At 37.5% G+C, this 20,763-nt stretch overlaps 10 protein-coding genes across 10 annotated transcripts; 5 read left to right on the forward strand and 5 right to left on the reverse strand. All coding sequences in view use genetic code 12, as the record gives it.

The window, feature by feature from the left end:
• Positions 1 to 104: 104 nt before the first annotated feature.
• DASC09_031510 (uncharacterized protein) lies at positions 105 to 3,302 on the reverse strand (the record flags this gene model as incomplete). The annotated part of the gene is made up of 1 exon (XM_064996750.1): positions 105 to 3,302. One exon carries the CDS (start codon positions 3,300 to 3,302, stop codon positions 105 to 107), a length of 3,198 nt encoding a protein of 1,065 aa, XP_064852822.1.
• A 380-nt stretch (positions 3,303 to 3,682) lies between these two features.
• On the forward strand, positions 3,683 to 6,226 carry ORC3 (origin recognition complex subunit 3; the record flags this gene model as incomplete). Its single annotated transcript, XM_064996751.1, has 1 exon — positions 3,683 to 6,226. The coding sequence occupies one exon, from the start codon at positions 3,683 to 3,685 to the stop codon at positions 6,224 to 6,226; it is 2,544 nt and encodes an 847-aa protein (XP_064852823.1).
• Positions 6,227 to 6,583: 357 nt separating this feature from the next.
• On the forward strand, positions 6,584 to 7,426 carry DASC09_031530 (uncharacterized protein; the record flags this gene model as incomplete). Its single annotated transcript, XM_064996752.1, has 1 exon — positions 6,584 to 7,426. The coding sequence occupies one exon, from the start codon at positions 6,584 to 6,586 to the stop codon at positions 7,424 to 7,426; it is 843 nt and encodes a 280-aa protein (XP_064852824.1).
• Positions 7,427 to 7,834: 408 nt separating this feature from the next.
• Positions 7,835 to 10,219, reverse strand: DASC09_031540 (uncharacterized protein; the record flags this gene model as incomplete). The annotated part of the gene is made up of 1 exon (XM_064996753.1): positions 7,835 to 10,219. One exon carries the CDS (start codon positions 10,217 to 10,219, stop codon positions 7,835 to 7,837), a length of 2,385 nt encoding a protein of 794 aa, XP_064852825.1.
• Positions 10,220 to 11,014: 795 nt separating this feature from the next.
• On the forward strand, positions 11,015 to 13,720 carry TRE2 (putative zinc metalloprotease; the record flags this gene model as incomplete). The annotated part of the gene is made up of 1 exon (XM_064996754.1): positions 11,015 to 13,720. The coding sequence occupies one exon, from the start codon at positions 11,015 to 11,017 to the stop codon at positions 13,718 to 13,720; it is 2,706 nt and encodes a 901-aa protein (XP_064852826.1).
• Positions 13,721 to 14,423: 703 nt separating this feature from the next.
• MPC1 (pyruvate transporter MPC1) lies at positions 14,424 to 14,768 on the reverse strand (the record flags this gene model as incomplete). The annotated part of the gene is made up of 1 exon (XM_064996755.1): positions 14,424 to 14,768. One exon carries the CDS (start codon positions 14,766 to 14,768, stop codon positions 14,424 to 14,426), a length of 345 nt encoding a protein of 114 aa, XP_064852827.1.
• Positions 14,769 to 15,091: 323 nt separating this feature from the next.
• On the forward strand, positions 15,092 to 15,787 carry DASC09_031570 (nuclear FMR1 interacting 1 family protein; the record flags this gene model as incomplete). Its single annotated transcript, XM_064996756.1, has 1 exon — positions 15,092 to 15,787. One exon carries the CDS (start codon positions 15,092 to 15,094, stop codon positions 15,785 to 15,787), a length of 696 nt encoding a protein of 231 aa, XP_064852828.1.
• A 233-nt stretch (positions 15,788 to 16,020) lies between these two features.
• On the forward strand, positions 16,021 to 17,145 carry DASC09_031580 (zinc-dependent alcohol dehydrogenase; the record flags this gene model as incomplete). Its single annotated transcript, XM_064996757.1, has 1 exon — positions 16,021 to 17,145. One exon carries the CDS (start codon positions 16,021 to 16,023, stop codon positions 17,143 to 17,145), a length of 1,125 nt encoding a protein of 374 aa, XP_064852829.1.
• A 681-nt stretch (positions 17,146 to 17,826) lies between these two features.
• DASC09_031590 (uncharacterized protein) lies at positions 17,827 to 18,156 on the reverse strand (the record flags this gene model as incomplete). The annotated part of the gene is made up of 1 exon (XM_064996758.1): positions 17,827 to 18,156. The coding sequence occupies one exon, from the start codon at positions 18,154 to 18,156 to the stop codon at positions 17,827 to 17,829; it is 330 nt and encodes a 109-aa protein (XP_064852830.1).
• Positions 18,157 to 18,263: 107 nt separating this feature from the next.
• DASC09_031600 (uncharacterized protein) lies at positions 18,264 to 20,600 on the reverse strand (the record flags this gene model as incomplete). Its single annotated transcript, XM_064996759.1, has 1 exon — positions 18,264 to 20,600. The coding sequence occupies one exon, from the start codon at positions 20,598 to 20,600 to the stop codon at positions 18,264 to 18,266; it is 2,337 nt and encodes a 778-aa protein (XP_064852831.1).
• Positions 20,601 to 20,763: the final 163 nt, after the last annotated feature.

The raw sequence follows: 20,763 nt of genomic DNA on the forward strand, positions 1-20,763 counted from the left end.
AGAATTCAAAAGACCTCATCAACTTATTTATAATATACATATAATATAATACAAAGTGGAAAGAACAAATTCACAAATCGAAAAAGAGAGAAAAAATCGCTCAATTAGCATTCCATCTTGACCGCCTTCAACAACTTTCCTTTCTTTATACTTTTCTCCACTCTTTTTTGCAAACGAACAGTGGCTAACACAAACTTTGCTAATCCTTTGAAAGTCAATTTTCCCGTCAAGGAATTAGGCTTTGTATTATGCATGCTCTGCTTATACAAGAAGTTATTCAAAGATTTATAATTCTTGAGTTCTGGCTCATTCAGATGTAAAGCAGCAATAGACACTATTGACTCCATTTCCAAACCAATTTTCCCAGTTTTCACCAACTTATTGACATCCAGAAGAATCATTTTATTAGATTTTCTTATCGCCTCATTGAGATATTGGTTAACAAATTTCAAATCCTGGGTCAAGTAGAGCTCTTGATGAAACTTCTCTCTATAATAATGAGCAGCGTTTTCTAATTTTCTCAATTTTTTCAAATCACTCCCAGAAATACCTACTTTTAACTGTTGTAACTCCTTCGACAAATCGTCGATCCGACCATTCATAGATATGTTGGTACCAGAAAGCTCTCTGACTTTAGAACTCATTTTTGTTTTCATTAAATTATAATCAGCTTCTAAAGCCTCTAATTCTCTCTCCTTAGATAGTAGTTTTCCCTTCAATCCAGTCTCAGAAGATTTTGATGATTCATCTTCTAATTCTAAAGAAATATCAGATAATTGATTTTTCAGCTTAGTAGCAGACTTGTACCTTGAGTAAACTTTCTGGTAATTTTTTGTAAGTTTCTCATATTTACTGTTGAGTTCCTTCACCTTTCTGGCTAATTCTTGACGAAGTTCTTCATTCTCCGTCTCGAATGTTTCGATTTTGGACTTTAATGATTCAATTTCTCTTTTCTTTTCCTCTAAATTCTTCTGGGCTCCGCTCGGCTGAATTGAGTCAGTCAAAGATTTCTTCAAGGACTCGATCTCCTTATTCAACATTTCGGATTTAATTTCATAATCACTTCTCAATTTCTCAATTTCAAAATTAAGCATCATGTTCTTCTTTTCATTTTCCATATTTTTCTTCAACAATTGCATGTGTTCTTCTCTTTCAACTCCAAGACTATCAACCTTGAAAGAATCCTTTTTTAGAGTGCTGCTTAAGCCTTCTATTTCAAGGTCTTTACTTTTCACTTCTTCGACTAATTTGGAGATATTTTGTTTATAATCATTAATTTGAGACTCAAAAGAAATTTTTCTGTTTTCCATTAAAATTTCTAGGTCGTTTTTCTGTTTCGCCAATTTTTTGATCTCATCCTTTTCATAAGAACCGACATTAGTTTGTGATTTAGCGAGTCTTTCGTTTGATAAGTCTTCATTTAAGTGTTTAACTTTCAATTGCAAAGCATTTATTTCATCCTTAAATTCTTCCTTTTCCTTAGTTAGTTTTCTAATGGTAGAGGTGGCACTAAGACCATTAACTTGTTCATCCTCATCGGTATCAACATCGGTAGCACCATTCCAGAAGCTACTGAAGAAACCACCATTCTTATTCTTCGTTTTGCTATTGAAAGTGACGGAGCGCGGGTTGCTGTATCCTTTAACACTTAATTGTTTTTTGAGTGAATCATTTTCCTGTTTTAATGAAATTATCATATGATCCATTTCTCTTAGTCTATCCTGGGATGAATCAATCTGCAGTATGGCTTGATCAAGTTTATTTTCCAATTCCAAGATGTGATCTTCATATATCTTTAGATCATCATAGGCTTGGTCTCTTTCAATCTCTACTTGTTCCACATTATGTAAGAAAGTTGAATTATCCATCAAAGTATTTTGATTTTCTTGTAAGTTGGACTGTAATTCACTTATTTCCAATTTGTAATGAGAAATCTCATTTCTTAAATTATTTTCCATAGATCTCAATCTGAGAATTTCATTTTCCAACTCATAATGCGAATCTCCAGAATTAATTTGGTTTTCTAAGGAATGATTGTATGACTTCATTTTAGTCAACTCACTTTCATTCAATGTGTTTTGAGATTGCAACTCCCTGATAGTTTCATTCAATTGCAAAATTTTTTCTGATTTTGTGTTCAACTCATTCAACAATTTGTCAACTTTCTTGCTGACTGTTGTTCCATTACCTTCCATACTCTTAAGTTTTACCTTCAAGTTTGACTTATCTGACTCCAATTTCAATACTTTATTATCCAAGCTATGTATCTTGGAATCTCCATCACTGACTTTGAGCTTCAATTGATGATTTTCATAATTAATATTTTGAATTTCTTTATTCAATGCTTTAAGTTCTTCGTTTTTATCAATCAAGGTTTCTTCTAAGCGGTCATTTTCCTGAAGATCAGCATCCTTCATTTCTTCCAATCTTTGGCATTTGTTTTGAAGCTGAGTTATTTCCAAATCTTTTTCTTCAATCTCATGCGTCTTTGCTCGAAGTTCATATTGAAAATCCTCTAAATTATTTCGTAACTCAGTGATATTATCCGCATCGTCGTCTTTCTCATTAGCGACAAATGATGGAACTTCTTCCAATTTCTGATTCAAAAATTCACACTCCTTCTCTAAAGTCTCTACTTTAGAAATCAACTCTTGTTTTTCATTCTTCATGGTATTCATTTGAATTAGCAAAGAGTTGTTGCTGGTAGCAGAAGTATTAGGTTCACTTTCCGCATTCCTGAGGTTTTCAAGTTGCATAGTAAGTTGGGTTATCTGTGACTTTAGATCACTGTTTTCATTTATCATATTCTTAATATTTTCTGGGGTATTCATGTCAACATTAAGATACTTTGTTAAGCTAGATATCTTAATTTTTAATCCATAGTTCTCCGATTTAAGGCCATCAATAAGCTCTTGTTGCTGTTTTAGTGGATTGGAGCTGTTCCTTAGGAGCTCATCATAATGGGAATTTCTAGTTCTCCCAGAACTGGGCGAAATATTTTCCTTATTGACCACATGCTGGTCTCTCACAGAGTTATTCACTGATGATACCAAAGGAGTCGAGGCAGAAAAACTATCAAAACTATCATCAACGTTAATGTCTTCTCCCCTGTTTTGTCGTAATTTGGAAACGGTATTGAGAAGCAGAGCACTTTGCTTCTTTCTGTTGGTATCATTCAACACAGAAAATTCAAGGTCCGAATCTTCATGTCCTATTGGAGTAAACTGATACGCATTATTATTTCTGTTATTATTTCTGGTTCTATCGAGAGGTGTTCCAATTAGATGTTTATAGCTAGCCATGGTCTAAAATGCTGTGATTTCTATTCAATTTCTCACCATTAATTTATAAACTTATTAGAATTGTGGAACTGGAGCTAAAATTAAGCAAATCTAGGAACAAATTGGGTATAGTATGGCCTTCTGAATAACTGAATCTTTGATGTTTGTAAACATTGATTGTTTACATTTTCCATTATTTTTTTTTTCTTTTATTTATATTTGTTTTGGACGCGTCGCCATGTATAAACACGTGATTAAGGTAGAAGAGTGAAATTTCCTTAAAGAAAAACAAACAGTGTCTATCCTAGATAACTTGATTCTCAACTGGTTATTATTATTAATATTATCATTATTAGCATTATTTTGCTATGAGTGAGAAAAACATTACACTGGATCAGAATATGGACTACATTCTTGATCCCCTCGATACTCAAAAGACAACATATGTGCGTTACCCCAAACTGAGCGATGGATCCAACAGCCCCGCTCCTTTCAACAAAGTGCCATTCCAACCACTTCTAGATGGATTGGAAGATACCAAGGCAATAAAGAGACGTTACAAACTATTTATGAACTACTGGAACCAATGTGAGGAAAGGATCCAACAAATCTTGAATCAATACCACCAACCTTTACTTGATAAGGTAGTGGAAAATCTCAAAACGCCAATTGATAAAAGTAGTTGTTCTGATTCAGGCTACCTTGGTAGTTTAATCCTTGGGTTGAAACCAAAGATTCCAACTCTATTGATGCTTTCCGGGACCAATATTGCTAATCACCAGGAAATTATTGACAGTTTGACTGCTACGGTTGAGTCGAACCATCCTGAGCTCAAACTTGTATCTTTAGACTCCAAGACTTGTGGGAACGTCAAAACTGCTTTGAAACTGATTATTTTCAGTATATATGGTTATGGTGATCCTGATTTGAAAACAAAGTCTCTTGATTTCGATGTGATTCGTCAATTTTGTACCAATTATTATCAACAGGAATCATTGCCTGGCCAAGCTGTGAAGAATGTTAAAACCACAAACTTAAAAATCGTGGTCCTTATAAAAAATCTAAACACTTTTAGCCAAGCGATCCTTCAAAAACTTCTTTTTTTGGTGCAAAAGAATGCTGACGTTGTGCCTTTCAAATTAATACTCAATGTTCCTTCTTTCTCAATAACATATCTTGAATCACACATGTTAAGCTCGCTAAGGCAGCTTATGGTTAGCAAAGTCATCAGAGTGTCTAATGATTCAAATTCAGTGATAGATAAGATCTTTGAAGCAGTTGTGTTGGAACCAAAGCAAAAGGCCATCAATTTAATGATTGGCCCTAAATTAATAAAGACAATATTGGCTCGTAACAAACAAGCGGCATCGAGTACCCAATGTTTTATAAACTGTATAAAGTATGTGGTCATGCTGCATTATTTTTCCCTGCCATTATGTGCATTTTTATCCGGCACTCCAGAAGAACCTATTGATTTGTTTGATGTCCACTCTCGTGGGAAAAACAAGGGGTTTGCGGAAATATATTTAGATTACTTGAGGCATCTACCATCATTCCAGAATTTCGTTGGGTTGGTTCAATTGAACAGTAAACTTTTCAATTCTTCTAGCTTGCAAGAGTTGTTCAATCATTTAATTGGATATAAGGATGACTTATCGCCAATGGAATGTTTGAATTTTCTTGTTGGCAAATTAATTCCGTTTTCTTTACAAGTTTATCAAAATAACAGCGAAAAACTCTTCCAATTCCTAGAATTCTTGACTATTTTACAGGATTCGGTTATTATAAATAACGAGTTTTTACTGGATAGAGATATTTTGTCATCCAACACCACCACTCAATCGTTAAAATTCGAAAAAATTTCCAAAATTGAACTATATTGCTTTATATTAAATTCTGTCAAAGATCAAGACTATATAAAGTTCATCAAACTATTGTTGAACGTTCTCATGACGTTGATCCCATTTTTTTTGGTTAAATTGATCCGGTCTCTCAAAGACTTTTGCAAGCTGAAACCGATGTTTTCGGAATTCAGGGATCAATTAGCTACTCTTTCAAACCAAGTTAAACAGTACGATGAAGGTGGGAGCCATTTCGTTAACATTTTTGCCGCTGCTGAAAGCAGTCGAAGCGATGGATTAAAGGATATTTCACTCACTGGGAAGATCCAGTTTGAAAAATTGCTTGAGAATTTCAATCATATGATTTCCCAGCACTTTTTTGGAGATATTTTGAAAGATTCAATTTTTGGGTCCCTTACCAAATGTGTGCCGAAGGATAGTGTGAAAGAAGGCGATAGTGAGAGTACCAAGTTGGCGAGTCTTATGGATGTATCTGGTAAATTCCATGAAATTAGATATAGTCTATTTAAGGAATTTTTTCTTGTGGAGAACCATGCTGTCAATGTTGTACTATCCCCAGCTTACAGAAAAGCAGTTGAAGGAGCAATGTCTACAACCAGAGGATACTTCCCAATGAGGCCAGCAGATTATCAGGAGCCAGAAAGAAAGAAGAGAAAAACTGATGGGAATACTGCTGAAGACTTTTCAGAAATTTTGGATGCTCTACAGAATCTCAACAAGCCAATGATGGTAGAAATGTTCAAGTTGTACCGAGAAGCCCCACTTCATATCAACATTTTTGATTATTACGAGTCATTTAAATCTGTGTTTAACCGGAAACAATATTTCAAATATCTTTTAAAAGCAGTTAATTCTAAGGAAGCCACAACAATTCTTGGGGATGAAGAGCAAAGGTCAGAGCTCTTGAATTTTTTGCTGTCTTTTAAGAGCAAGAAGCTGGCAGAAGAGGCGAACGTCAAGTGGGATGCGGTTGTTTTAGCTTTATTCTTACAAAACCTTGCTGATTTGCGATACATTGGGATTTTCAAGGAGTCCCGACGCCAGGTAGAGGCGATTGAAAAAGGCATATGGAGATCTCTATAGTGTGAATATAAACAATAGTATTTGTGTCAGTTGGTGCGTGTAGTGAAACTCTTTTTTTTTTTTGACGTGGGAAAAAAAAAAAAGCCGCCGGAAGAACAGAAAAAAAAAAGGGCCCATTTGCTAGGGTGTGGTACCCGGTTCCGAAGTTTCCTGGTTGCCTTCACAAAACTACCTTGAATCTCTTCATCTTCTCGTTCACTGCTCTTCTTTAGTATTACGGGAAAGTATTTCTTGTTCTTGTGACCAAAAAATTTTTTTTTATCGGCGGCCCTCTCTTCATTATTATTATATCTATTTATCCTTATTCATACTCATCTATCTATCGTACGACCTACCCTTCGGAGATTATCCACGGAAATGGAGACCTCGTATGTCAAACTTCTTAATCAAACCCATGCCTATTTTTCAGATTCCGGCCAGTACCCAGTGAGCAAGCGCGATGTGACAAACGCAGTGGTTATAGGCTCGATATTCGCCATCCTCATCATGATCTTCTTGATTCTCTGCTTGGTCACTTTCTGCTGGTGCCGCTATTATCATTTTTTGCTTGTCAATAATCGGATCGTCATCCGCGCTAAAGGTTTCAGGGTCCTTGATGATGAAGAGAAAAACATCGAGCCCTTCAGTGGTTCTCTCGCGGAATATCCTTCTGAAAAGATTGTTATTAAACCCACTGATCCTGTTGATCGGTTTAATATCAATGATATTGGGCCCCAACCCGAGGATGACGGCGACACTACTTACGACTCATTCTCTAGAACCTTATTATTTGAAAAACTTGCCGCTGAAAGAGGCAACCAAGGAGCAGAACTTCCTGATATTTACAGTAATGGTAAAATCAAGATCGGAATGATTGTGGTCGTTGTGAAATATATCGAGGATAAAAAAAGCGCTCTACAAACTTCGGCCATTGAAATAATGTTGGACTTGAAAAGATTAATCAGCAAAGATTATATCAGAATCAAACCTAGCGGTTATACTTATTTGCAAGAAGGTGATATGCTCAGAGTGTATGACATAGACCCAGATACTAAAATCGTGAAAGGTGTTTTGATGAATAACTATTTGGAGTTTAATACTGATGGAATACATATACGACCACGTCCTGTTCATTTTGAAACAGAGGACGATTTATTAAGGACCGCTGGTATCGATGCAATAACCTCAGAAAGCACTATAATTGCAGCACTTTATGACTAAAGATATCCTCAACTTTTTTATTATTATTTTTATTATTATTTTTATTATTATTTTTATTATTATTTTTATTATTATTTTTATTATTATTATTATTGTCTGATGACCCTTTGATTTTCCATAAATTTTCCCTACCCTTTTATTCCTCCTATCTTCAGTTTTATATTTCTAGATGATGGACGTATTCTTCTATTCCTTTTTTTTTTCTTTTCCCCATTCCTGTTATTTCTTGCACATTTTAATGATATTTATGACCTATGATTAATTACCAACCGCATTTTCATTTTTTACATTCTTGTCTACTCTACGTACGTAATTATTTTTGGTTAATATTGCGCATATTATATAATTCTACAAATACAATGCTGTTTGACGTGAGATGAATATAAATATATGTATAAAAGAGCGATTTTATGTCGATTGACCATAATGAGTGTCTCTGAACCCCAGCTCCACAATGTCAATCATCTGATACTTGGTGATCACCCCTTGAAATTCTCCGTGGAAGTTGGTTAAGAGAATGTAGTTGAAATTCACTTTATAAAAAAGATCCGTCAATGTTGTTAGTGGTAACGTTGCTTTAAATACCGGGATAACATCGCAAGTTTCAAGTACATGGTTTAACGATAACGCATCTTCACTATTATTATTTTCATATACCAAACCTTGATCTTCATCATCATCGGAGATCTCAAACTCTGAGAACCGGCCATAATTCAATTGGAATTTTTTGCCTCCTGGTTTGAACGTTACTTTTTGCCCATAATTATATTGTGGAAGCAGGGAAATATTGTCCAATTCCACTTGTAATTCGTTTTTGGATATCCAGCCAATAAGCGTTGGTTTGCTACGAGACGCCAATACCGGGAACCCGCTAATATTATGAAGGTTATTGGCACGGTTTTTGGCATTGATTTCTTCGACTTCTTCAAGAATATCGACTAACGATTGAACGGTGATGCCCGAGGTATCATGCAAATAAAAAATGAATTGGGGAACCGTGGCCACTTGTGAGGCGCTGATGTTTGGCATTGGTTTCAAATCTTTGAAGTTTTGATCGAGGAAGTGGAAACTTGAGAACCGGAGCCATTTCTCATAGAAATTCTTTACCACAATACTATCGTTGATGACTTTGGCAATCAACACCGATATCATGATCGGTAGCACATAAGTTAACGCCCCCGTAAGTTCAAACATAATCACCACCACCGACACGGTGTTCTTGGTGATCCCCGCAAGAAACGACGCTGCGCCAATGACAGCGTAGGCCCCGGTGGAAATACAACTACTGGTGGCAATAGCATCAGGAGCAACGTACGCTGGGCAATTAGCAAAAATCTTCCAGTGTGGATGGGTGGTTTGAAGGTAATCGACAATTAAACCAAGGGAACGGCCAAAACACCCGCCGATGGCGAGCGATGGCATAAGCACTCCGGTGGGGAGAAGGGTTCCATAAGTATACGTTGCCAATACAAATCCTTCAATCCCGGTGAAAATCAATAAAGTGAAAGCTTTCAATTGAAAATCCCCTGGTATTTTCGAGCAAAGCCCACCAATGACATTGGTGGAGTCATTGGCCTCACAATCTCTGAATAATCTGGTGATGAGTAATGATAATGGTAATTTGCCAAAAATTAAAGGATACGTGAGAATCGTGGTGACCACTGCGATCATCAAGATTTCCAACAAACTTTTCTTGACCCCTTGGAAATGGGTCGATCGATATTCAGCAAACTTGAAGTTTAATTTACTGAATAATGCTCCGTACACCCCACCTAATACTCCGAGGATCATAAATGGGAAGATTTCTACACTCAACCAATCTTTGTTGTTAGATACCGTAAACACCACATTGCGGCCATCGGTGAACGGATGGAGACTTTGAAGCACCACCACGGCAATCGTAGCACAAATAAACGATTTCCACATGATATTATTAATTCTCAAGTTGGAATATCCTTGCTCGATAACGAAGAGCACTCCCCCAATTGGAGCGTTAAATGCTACGGCGATCCCCGCCGCGACCCCTGCTGCCAATAATTCCCTTTTCAACGCTTCATTGGAGTGTCGACTGATAATCCAGCTTACTAGTGACATTATACAACAAGAAACGTGGACCAACGGACCTTCTTTGCCAACCCAAAGTCCCGCGCCCACCACAAGAATCAAACTAGCAGTCTTAGCGAAAAGGGTGCCAAATGATAAAAATTCGTCAAAGATTAATCCACAAATGATCATTTTTATTTCTCCGATCCCTGATTTCGCAGCATTGGGATGTCTTCTAGTGATCACGAACGCCATTATCGATAATACCACCGCGGTCAACACATAAATTAGGAAATGTCCAAAAGAATTCAGCGAGAAATCCCAATCATGCCAGTTCTCACATTTTATTCCCTCAGCCATTGCATTACAGCAAGTTATTTTAGATTGTAAGAAATTGGTCTTACAATAGCCATTACGTAGATCGTTGACCCAAATCAGAGATATGTCAATCACCAGGACAATCACCCCGGTAAGTAGGGCACTGGCAATTATCACCACCCATTTCTCTCCGGTATGTTGCATCCGTCTGAAGGTTCCTGATATTCCCGGTATTATATCCATCAGCTTCAGTAGCTGTCGTTCTTTTTTGTATTCGTGAAGCCAGTCAATTTCCTGGAACCGGGTGTAGGTCTTCAATCGGTTGAAAAACGGCGAGTCATCGTAGTTATTTGCGGTTCTTGCGGTATAAATATTGTCCAATGGAGGATCTGGGGTTATCTTGGGCAATTGGACAGTTATATTGTCTTCCATATTGTGGTTCCAAGAGGAAGGAGAGATATCGATGATAATGATAGTCCTAGAGATATAAAAGTTGGGTTTGATTTTTTTGATACATCGCCAGGGGGTGCAGCACCGTGCGAGAATCGATAACGAGCATTATTTCAGTTGTAAAGTGCTGTGTAATATATGGAAACTAATTATTGTATACAAGGAGGAGATCTTGAGAAAAGATCCTTGTGATTTCAAAAAAGGATGAGCTTGTGGATCAGGATTGCTTTCTTTGATATCTGGTTGTCAACGAGAAACAAAATCAAAAGAAACAGAAACAGAAGTAGAGAATAAGAGAAAATAGACAATTTACAAAAAGATACTCAACGACCCAAAACTCAGATCCAATATTAATTTAGTGAAAATCTAGCATTTATTGTTCGCCGTCTACTATACAGTACTGCTATTTTCCCGGATCATTTTTTATTTTCAAGGGTCCTGTCCTCCCTTCCCCAGACCATCAACAATAGGGGGAGCCCCTAGGAATAATGCCAACAAACATATACTAAACGATCTCCCCCACGATATGTCAGTAATGATCTATTCAAAACAGATATATAATCATACAATATTCTGAAAGTGGCGAATTGGTGGTGGCCAAGGCTTATTGCCATTTTGCGGGTAATGCTTTCGGCGGAGGAGGGATTTTGGGGGAAATTCGTTATACGCTTTTAGTTACCCAATGTCACTATTATTATCCACTGGTTTTCACAAGACAAGGCAAATAAAAAGCCACATAACCCAGTGTCTTCGAGTTCGTTTAAACAACTAACTGAAATGTCTCGAGACTACCACCAACTACCCACTGCTGGGGGCGATCTCCCCCTAAACCCACCTTCGTATGAAGAAACCCACAATAGCAACAACAATAACAGCGACCACCGTGACAGTATCGGAAGCCATGGAAGTGACACCTCTTCATTGAGTGATCTTGAAGCCAACATTAATTTCGAGGAATTCGAAATTGACGACCCCAACAATAATTTGTTCGCCCAAAATAATGCCCTGAGGCTATTGGAAACCGCAGGGTCGGTATCGCGGTCTATCCGATCTGGATTTAGTTCCAAGATCGTCCTGCCCATCACCAGGCTTCTTGATCCCATTGCCGACACCTGGCACACCATTACCATCAAATTCAACGTGATAATTAGCAAGTTTGGCAATCCGTTAATCATCAAACGATTCCTCTATGTGTTTTTTGTCTCCACCCTCATTTACCTAGTGGTTTCCTCGGGTCTTTATCCGACAAGTCGGGCCCTGATCAATGGACAATTCAATGATCCAGAAATCTTGCTTGCGTACATTAAATCTCATATGGATCCCCAAAATATGCAAGAAAACTTGGAATATTTGAGTTCGATTCCCCATATGGCAGGCACTGCTGGCGATTTGGCCCTCGCACGGTACATCAATAACGTTTATACCAAAGTGGGGATCAATCCAAAAGAGTTCAGCGAGGTGGAAAGTTTTGTAAATTATCCAGATGTTGCCAGATTGGAATTGAAAAGGGGTGAAGGATATGACGAATATATTGCCAAGTTAACCGAACCTCAATCGATCATAATAAATGACAACAATACCACCGCCGACGAAACACAATCTTCACCAAATCAAGATTTACCATTTAAAGCATTCAATTTCTTATCAATGGATGGGAAAGTGGAGGCACCGGTAGTGTATGTGAATTACGGGCGTACCATTGACTACGAATCCCTACAAAATATTGGGGCCAATTTTCAAAATTCCATTTGTCTAGGCCGATACGGGAAGATCTCTGCCCCTTCAAAAATCCAAATCGCCACCCAGCATAATTGTAAAGCCATGGTATTTTTCAAAGACCCCCAATACATGGATCTTACCCAAGAAGACAATAGGGTAGTGATTGAAAAACAGATGGTATCATTTCCAGCAATTTCTTCAGGGGATGTCTTAACCCCAGGATGGCCGTCAATTGATAGTAATCCTCGTATCCCATGGGAAAATTCAGAAACTGCTCCACATATCCCATCGATTCCTGTATCTTACAATGATATTCTACCATTTTTCAAGGCGTTAAATTCCAAAGGGGTTAATATCAATACTGAGGATGAGAATTTCAAAGATTGGGGATTTGGTAACGATGAAATGATCAAAGAACTCGGTTATTCTCAGCCATGGACCGGCACCGCGGATAGCGGGGCGGCAGCAGTGGAAGCACTACTCGAAGTGCAAACCAATAAGCGCGAACTGAAGGCCCTTTGGAATATTGTCGGGAAAATAGAAGGATCAGAACAATCGGAAAAGGCGATAATTATTGGAGCCCAACGTGATGCTAGTTGTTTCGGCGCGGTTAACCCTAACACTGGGACTGTTGTGTTGCTTGAGCTAGTGAAATTATTTACCGAGATGCAAAAGAAGCTCAATTGGGAACCCCTTAGATCGATTTATTTCATCAGCATTGATGGTAGTGAATATAACTATGCTGGTTTAACTGAGTGGATAGAAGAACGCTTCAGGGAAATCAGAAAAGAAATTTTCGCCTACATCGATTTGGGGGATGCGGTTAGTGGGGATACTTTGGAAATCATGGCTCATCCAGCATTCGAGGCGTTGATTTCCGATGTTTTAGATAATGCGAATGATCCAAATTTCAAAGATCAAACTGAAGATAATGATGAAAATACTAATACTGATAACAAATTATCTGCGGTTTTCAATAATAATTTCCAAACTGTTAGGATGTATGGGAACTCTTACCCATTCTTATCATTCGTTGGGACTCCGGTAGTCCAAGTGAAGTATACCAATGCCAAAACCGAACCAACCGATGAATATTCCCATCGATACCCTAAAAATAGCTGTTTGGATACATTCCAACGGTTCCAAGATTTGCAAGTCGATCCAGATATGAAATTCCATTCGTCGGTAGTGGACATTATATCAAGAATTATGATCAAGCTTGTGGACGATCCGATCATTCCATACTCTCTTGATGCTTTTGTGACTAGAGTGAACTCGTATCTTGAGGATTTGAGCCAATACTGCTTGGCCGTTGCCGAACAGAAACATTTTGATGCCAATCGGGCTCTCAATACCGGTGGTCTTACCCAATCAATGGAAATCCTTAAAAAAATCGGCGATCAATTAACAGTGTGGGCCCGTACATGGACCGATATAGTGTTCACGGAAAACTTGGGGATTGAGCCTTCTTTACTTTCGGTGCATCGTTGGGACTGGAACAGCAAACTCATATATTTGCAAAGATTCCCAATTGTGGAAACCGGTCTCCCAAATAGAGCCTGGGTTAAAAATATGTTGTTTGCTCCGCAACTCTACGAACCAGAAGTTTATCAGGATAAGGAGACCCAGAAGAAGTTTGAATGGTGGACGTTTCCTAGTGTTAGAGATGCGATCTATCAAAATCATTGGGACGATGCCCAAAAAGAAATCGATCAACTTGCGCAAATGATTAAAGATGCTGCCGATGCGTTCTTTGGTGTATAATCTTGGCTGAAATGGCGAATGTTTTGTGGTTTTAACTAAGCTTGTTGTTGTTGTCGTTGTTTGGTTTGGTTTTTTATTTCAGTTCTTGTCGTATTGGTTTTCTTTTACATCTCAACATGGAAGACAATTAAGGAGACTTTTATTTGTTGAAGTCTTGATAACCATACTTCTTTTTTTTTCCTCTCATTTTTAAATTGTTTTGTATTGTTTTTGCATTCATTTTTTTTTTCTTTTGTTTTTTGCTTTTATTGTAATATAGATTTTTCTTGAGTAACCTATTATTGATTGTAATTTACGAGTTGTAATCTTGGACCTTACAAAGCGAAATCAATGTGAACTCAAGTTATTGAAAGTATTCGATTAATAAACATTACTTTAACAGAAACAGTACGCGGAGGATACTTGGTGGAATATGAATTCAAACACACCCCTGTAATAGAAAAACAAAGAATGATATTTAATAGATACAGAGATACCCAAAGAGCTGGAATAAAGAAGGATCAATCAATGATCTCCAATTTTTCTCTCGACCAAGCTCTTTTCAAAAACAATCCGTACTAATACATGATGAAGCTTCACCAACAGCAAAATGAGGGGGGGAGTAACAAAAAAAAAAATGGACAACCGGAATATATAAATGGGAAATGAGATGGAATGATAAATTATTATGATGAAGAAAAAACTGAGCCAAAAAAAAACTTATCTATTCCTTCTTAGACAAGTAGTGGTGGTCCAACCATCTGTAACCTTGACCTAATTGGGCAGCTTCATTAATTGCATGACAAGCAAATAACAAATAGTTCTTTGGTTGGATTGCTACGGAGTATTTCATAAATACGGCACTGTAAACAATCAATGAACCGGTCATTGGACCACTGATCATTTCAGGATCTTTCTTCAAATCAGCAATGGCAGCAAGAGGGATACCAAAGTTGGAGACCGGACCCCAGAAATGGGTAGTGAAGAGGTACTTGAAGTTTTCCTTGGAGAGGATGCTGGAGACAAGGGAAGACTTTGAGGCGACTTGTTGAACTTTAGAAGAAGACATTATGATGATTATTGTATATGTATATGTTGTATCTGTGAAGAGTCTGAAGAGATGATCCTTTTTTTTTTTTCTTCCCCTTCTTCTTCCCCTTCCTTTTTTTTTTTTCTCCACACACTGCAAAATTTCGTCTGCTGACGGAGAAAAAAATTGCTTTCTTTGGGTGGGGGGGAGGTGGGGTATTCATTTTTACTATTTTTCATTTCTTTCTTGTGTGAGGGGCGGCTAGTAATTTTTTGCCGATGATTTTGCAAAATTTGTACTGCTGATGGGATGGGGTAGATGGAGATATAGTGTAATATAATATAATATAATAGACAGGGAGTATGAAGAGAAGTGGAAGTAGTGATACAAGTCCTACCACTGCTAGGAAATTACACAAGCCATCCGACTCGTGGGATGCCGTACTAGATATCCTCCCAACACATCTCCCAGGCACCTCATCGCTGCTGCCTGTAGTTACCCCAGGAATACTGGTCAAGGAGAATAATAACACTGGTGAAAGCAATGGTACAAAAACGACCCAGGAAACAATGGCTATCACCAAACAACAACCAGTTCCCATTGCAGGAACCAATATTGTGTTGAGCACCGAAGATGACATTGCCAAATGGATCGAAGAACGAAAGAAGAACTATCCCACCTCTAAAAGAATGCAAGAAAAGAAACTAGAGAAAGAACGTACCTCGAAAGTTAAACCGCCACCCAAGGCCAAAGGGATCTCATTGGTGCCGAACACCAACAACAAGGCGGCAATGACCAAGAAGAATGTCCAGATCAATAACAAACCACAAAAGCCAATGACCATGGCCATGGAAGGAAGGATCAAAGAAGTCTTGCCAGGGATCACCGCATTTGTCCCCAACAAATTGACCCACCGTCATCACTACAACACCGCTATGGAAAAACTGCGGTTCCAGATACGGTTGCACAGCCAGCAACGGCGGGAGGTACACGAGCAACTCCTTGAGTTTATCCAGGATTTATGTGATAGTGGAGTGATTGAACATACAGAATTATAAATGAATGATATCATAATTGTAACAATAGTGTTCCTCAGCACCGTAGAATGTGACAGTCGTCCTGATCGCTCGCTACCCCACAATCTCCCCCACGATTGCTGCACTGGATGAACGGGGAGGGGACGGGACGACCAGCCAGCATAACCAACATAGTATATAATCATTGGTCTCGACCACTAGTATCTTCTTTCGCTGACTAGATAACCTCTACAGTAACTCTTATTATCCACACAATGTTCGTCGCGAAAAACCCAGTCCAATTCTCCAAAGTATATGCCAGGCCATTCTCTGCATCCGCTTTTGCTCGCCTAGCTATTCCTGCCACCCAAAAGGCGGTGGTGTTCGATACCAACGGCGGTCCCTTGGTTTATAAGGATATTCCGGTGCCAAAGCCTAAACCAAACGAAATTTTGGTCAACGTAAAATATTCTGGGGTGTGTCATACTGACTTGCACGCTTGGAAAGGTGATTGGCCATTGGCAACCAAGTTACCATTGGTTGGAGGTCACGAAGGGGCTGGTGAAGTGGTGGCAGTTGGGGATGCGGTCACCCATTTCAAAGTTGGTGATTTGGCCGGGATCAAATGGTTGAATGGCTCGTGTCAATCATGTGAATATTGTGAATCTGGGTTTGAATCAAACTGTGCTCATGCAGATTTGTCAGGTTACACTCACGATGGGTCATTCCAACAATATGCCACTGCCGATGCAGTTCAAGCAGCAAAGATCCCAAAGGGTACTGATTTGGCAGGGGTAGCCCCAATTTTGTGTGCTGGGGTCACGGTTTACAAAGCATTGAAATCGGCAGAGCTTCATCAAGGTCAATGGGTCGCCATCAGTGGTGCGTCTGGTGGGTTGGGGACCCTTGCAGTCCAGTACGCTAAAGCCATGGGGTACAGAGTCCTTGGTATCGATGGTGGTTCCGAAGAAAAAAGAACCAAAGTCTTGGAATTGGGGGCCGAAAAGTATGTTGATTTCACCAAGACTGATGATCTTGTTGCTGCTGTTCAAGAAGCTACTAATGGTGGTCCACACGGTGTCATTAATGTTTCTGTTTCTCCAAAGGCTATGAATACCTCGGTTGAATACGTTAGGCCACAAGGTAAGGTTGTGCTTGTTGGTTTGCCTGCTGATGCGGTGGTGCATACCGATGTTTTTACTCATGTTGTCAAATCGATCAAGATTATTGGCTCTTATGTTGGTAATAGAGCCGATACTAGAGAAGCCATTGATTTTTTCAACAGAGGGTTGGTTGCTTCGCCAATTAAGATTGTTGGTTTGAGCGAGTTGGCTGACGTTTACAAGTTGATGGAGCAAGGAAAGATTGTCGGTAGATATGTTTTGGATAATTACAAATGAGATGTGCTTTCCTTTGAGTTATTTACTTATTTCTCTCATTTTTATTATTCTAGTTATATAACTTGATCTGCGTTGTTTATGATGATATGATGGTTTAAAAACCAAAAGAAAAAAAAAATATTATTTTTATGATTGTAACTTCTTGTTTTTTCTTTTTACAACCATAGTTGCTCTGTTTCCTCTCTTTCTATTTTCTTTGAATGAACAAGTGTCGAGTTGTTTTTGTTTATTTTCTGAAATTCTGAGTCATTGGTATTTTGAAACTTTTTGTAGTTATATTATATTGTTGATTGTCATATTGGTTCCTCTCGAAAATATTCTCTTCGAAATGTCCAGGCATCAAAGGATTTCATTCATGTTATCCCAACAGAGTTGCTATGTGTATGACGTTATGTAAAAAACGATCCGTATACACTTTGAGACCATATCTTAAGCCATTTGCGTAGCCCAAGTAGGTTATTCAGAAAAAGAAAAAAGAAAGAAACATCTGTAGATCAATTTAATTTGTACGATATTTCACAGAAATAAATCAGCTGTTCTTTTCAGATTTAATTATTGGTATATATGATAGGACTCGATTTTGAAAAAATAAATGTGTCATTGAAAAAACAATTGGGGAATATTTTTCTTTGGCAATTAGATCTTATGGTATGTTCCGTTCCCTCTCCTCTCTCTCCTATCTCATTGAAAAAGATCATCAGCTTCGCTGAAGATCCGGAACATTTGTTCATCTTTACCAAATTGGAGTTTCAATTCATCAGAAATCCTTTCAACCATGATTCTTTCGAAAGCTTTCACATCGGTTAATTTCACCTTTACTAGAAACCTAAAAGCTTTTTCAACCACCACCGCCTCACCAACTAGAGCTCCAATAATAACATCTTGATAATCTTCGATATATGTAGTGAAATAATCTATAAGTCTGTTTGAAAACTGCAGATTTACCATTCGTATCAAAAATTCCCATGCATTGACTCTCAATCCACAAGTCAAGTTTCTCTCATCCAACATTTTCACCACATGTTTAGTAAAGCAAAAAAAAACTTTCTTTAATTCTGTGTAATTATCAAGGGATATACACCATTCAGTGTATTTCAACAACAATTCAATCAAATCATCTAATACTTATATCTTTGACCAGTTTTTGTCACCCGATCTAAATTTTTCCAAATTTCACCGAGATTGGACAACCATCTTGGTTGTTTCATTGTATTTGGCATAATTCCAATAGAATTTAACAACCAAGTAATGTCTTTTAATTCCAATTCTCCCGTTGATAGATCCGCTTGTAATTTCATAATATCCCAATGAGTCCAACATATTTTAACTAACGTTGCTCCGTATTCCAAGGTAATTTGGTGATGATACCTAGAAGATTTTCTTATTAATAAACAAATGAGATGCAAGCACTCTTTTGAAAAACTTCCATTATCAATCGAGGATGATCCTTCTAATTGTAGAACTGGAATGATCGAAATGAAATTCATCCGTGTTAGTAACTCTGTTGATGTGCAGTACTGACAAAATAGATTCAATAATTTAAGAATTTCAATTCTATAAATTCGATGTATGTGGAATTGTGATACCAAAATGTTCATAATCCGCGAATCGACAATGGTAGCATGATAAATAGGTAATTTTAAGAACCGGTCAAGGATACGGAAAGAAAATACTGGGAACCTATGAATGAATTTGGGCATTTGAAATTCAAGGAGCTGCAACTCAAAAAATATTTGGCAAAGCTGGTCAGCCTGCAGAGATGATGAATTTTCAAAGAGTAAAGAAATAAGTTCCATTGAAGAGTTTTGCAATTTCATCAGAGATGTGATATTTAATGAAGAAATTTTACAAATTATCTCTCTTTGTTGGACAAAATGAGGAATACTTTGATTGAACTTAATGTTATTTGAAAAAATTTTCATCACCAAACACTTGACCTCATCATTGTGGATTTCCAATGCCACTGACAATTTAAATAAATATGCATCATCAACATTAATATTAATCTTCTGTAAGGTTATCATTATATTTAGAACATTTATCAAAGTTCCTACCTTCAAATTGGAAACATTATTAGTTAGATTGTTCAAAATTTCAAGGTCCAATAACTCCTTACGTAAGTTTTGCAAGAACGCTCCATCAGTTGAAATTCTTGATCCTACCAATATTAGTTTCTCTAAAAATTCATGGTTGATTTCAGGAGCCGTGGTCATAGTCTTTAAATCGTAATTATCTGTGGTTTCCTTCCATTCAAATGATGTATAAAACTCCCAGTGCAGTAACGCATCACAAAAAGTTTGGATCGTATCTACAACGAAGATTGTCCATTGGCTCAAGTATCGATCTACTAAGTTTCTTTTCATCAGATAGTTTCCAACCATACTAGATTGTGGGAGCTCATAACTTGTTATTGTTAATAATTCCAAAATTATTGCCTCTGATTGATAATTCATGCATTGCAAATTTTCACAGTCCGCTTTCAACATCCCGAAGCAACACTTCCAGATCTTTTGTTTCAAATCATCGCGTATAGTGTTTTCATATTCAACAAGTAAAAACATAAGATTAATACCCAGAAGCTTCACCGATCTCAGTAATTTTGGATGTTGGCATGTAATGCAAACGTCTTTCCAAAGCCGCTTTTTGAAGGATTCTAAAACTTTTAAGATCGTACGGTGTCTCAAGGAATAAACTTTTACATAAAAATCCAAGCAGCTTATGATCAAGGTGTCGTTGGAGTAGAAAAATTCATTGGATTTTGAAAACCAATAACCTGATTTTTCAATAAAACGGCATATTAGTCTTAAAATTTTCTTAACCTCGGGAACAATTCTATCATCATACACCGAACTGTTTGAGAAAAAAGCGGTGAGGTATTCTATTGATGGTAAAATAAATGGGGTTTGATGGGTAATTCCATGCTTTAGTTCCGGAACCACTAATTTTTGAAAAATATAAAGCGTCATATCTATCATAGCGTTATTTATCATCACCTCATCGCTGACACCACTATATTGCATGAACGTTTCAATTGCTTCGTTCCAACAATTGTTTGTTAAAATCAAGCAATGTAATGCCTTCGCCAATCCATCTTTTATCATTATTCTAAGATGCTCAGATGATGATAACCTGGAATGAATGGATTTCAAAAGCAAAAGAGTTTGTACATGTATATCATGTTCCTGCACATTATTATTATTGGTATTTTCCTTTAAAATATCAACAATGAAAGTTTTTAAAAGATTTGACAGTAAAAGCCATGATATTTCATAGTTCGCATTATTTGGATTCTTTGAAGAGTACAATTGGTTCAACCCATATATTACAGAGTATCTAAGATCATGATAATTGCTAGATTGGGTTATTTCGAGGATCTCGAGTTTTTCGGATGGTGATTCAAAGACAAAGTCATTAAACTGATCCACTGAAGATATTAACTGAAAATATAATCCCATAATGACTATATTTGTTATAGTTATTCCCCACTGGTTTTACGGAAGGAGTGCCATCTCCGATGGGGTGATTTCAATCGCAACTGAGGTTAGGCAGCGCTGCCCAGTAAGCACATACAAAATTCTAGTTAGCTCCCTCGCAAGTATATTCATAGTATTTCCTCTC

The sequence above is a fragment of the Saccharomycopsis crataegensis genome (assembly GCF_037102585.1).
Source record: "Saccharomycopsis crataegensis DNA, jcf7180000000084, whole genome shotgun sequence".
NCBI lineage: Eukaryota > Fungi > Ascomycota > Saccharomycetes > Ascoideales > Saccharomycopsidaceae > Saccharomycopsis > Saccharomycopsis crataegensis.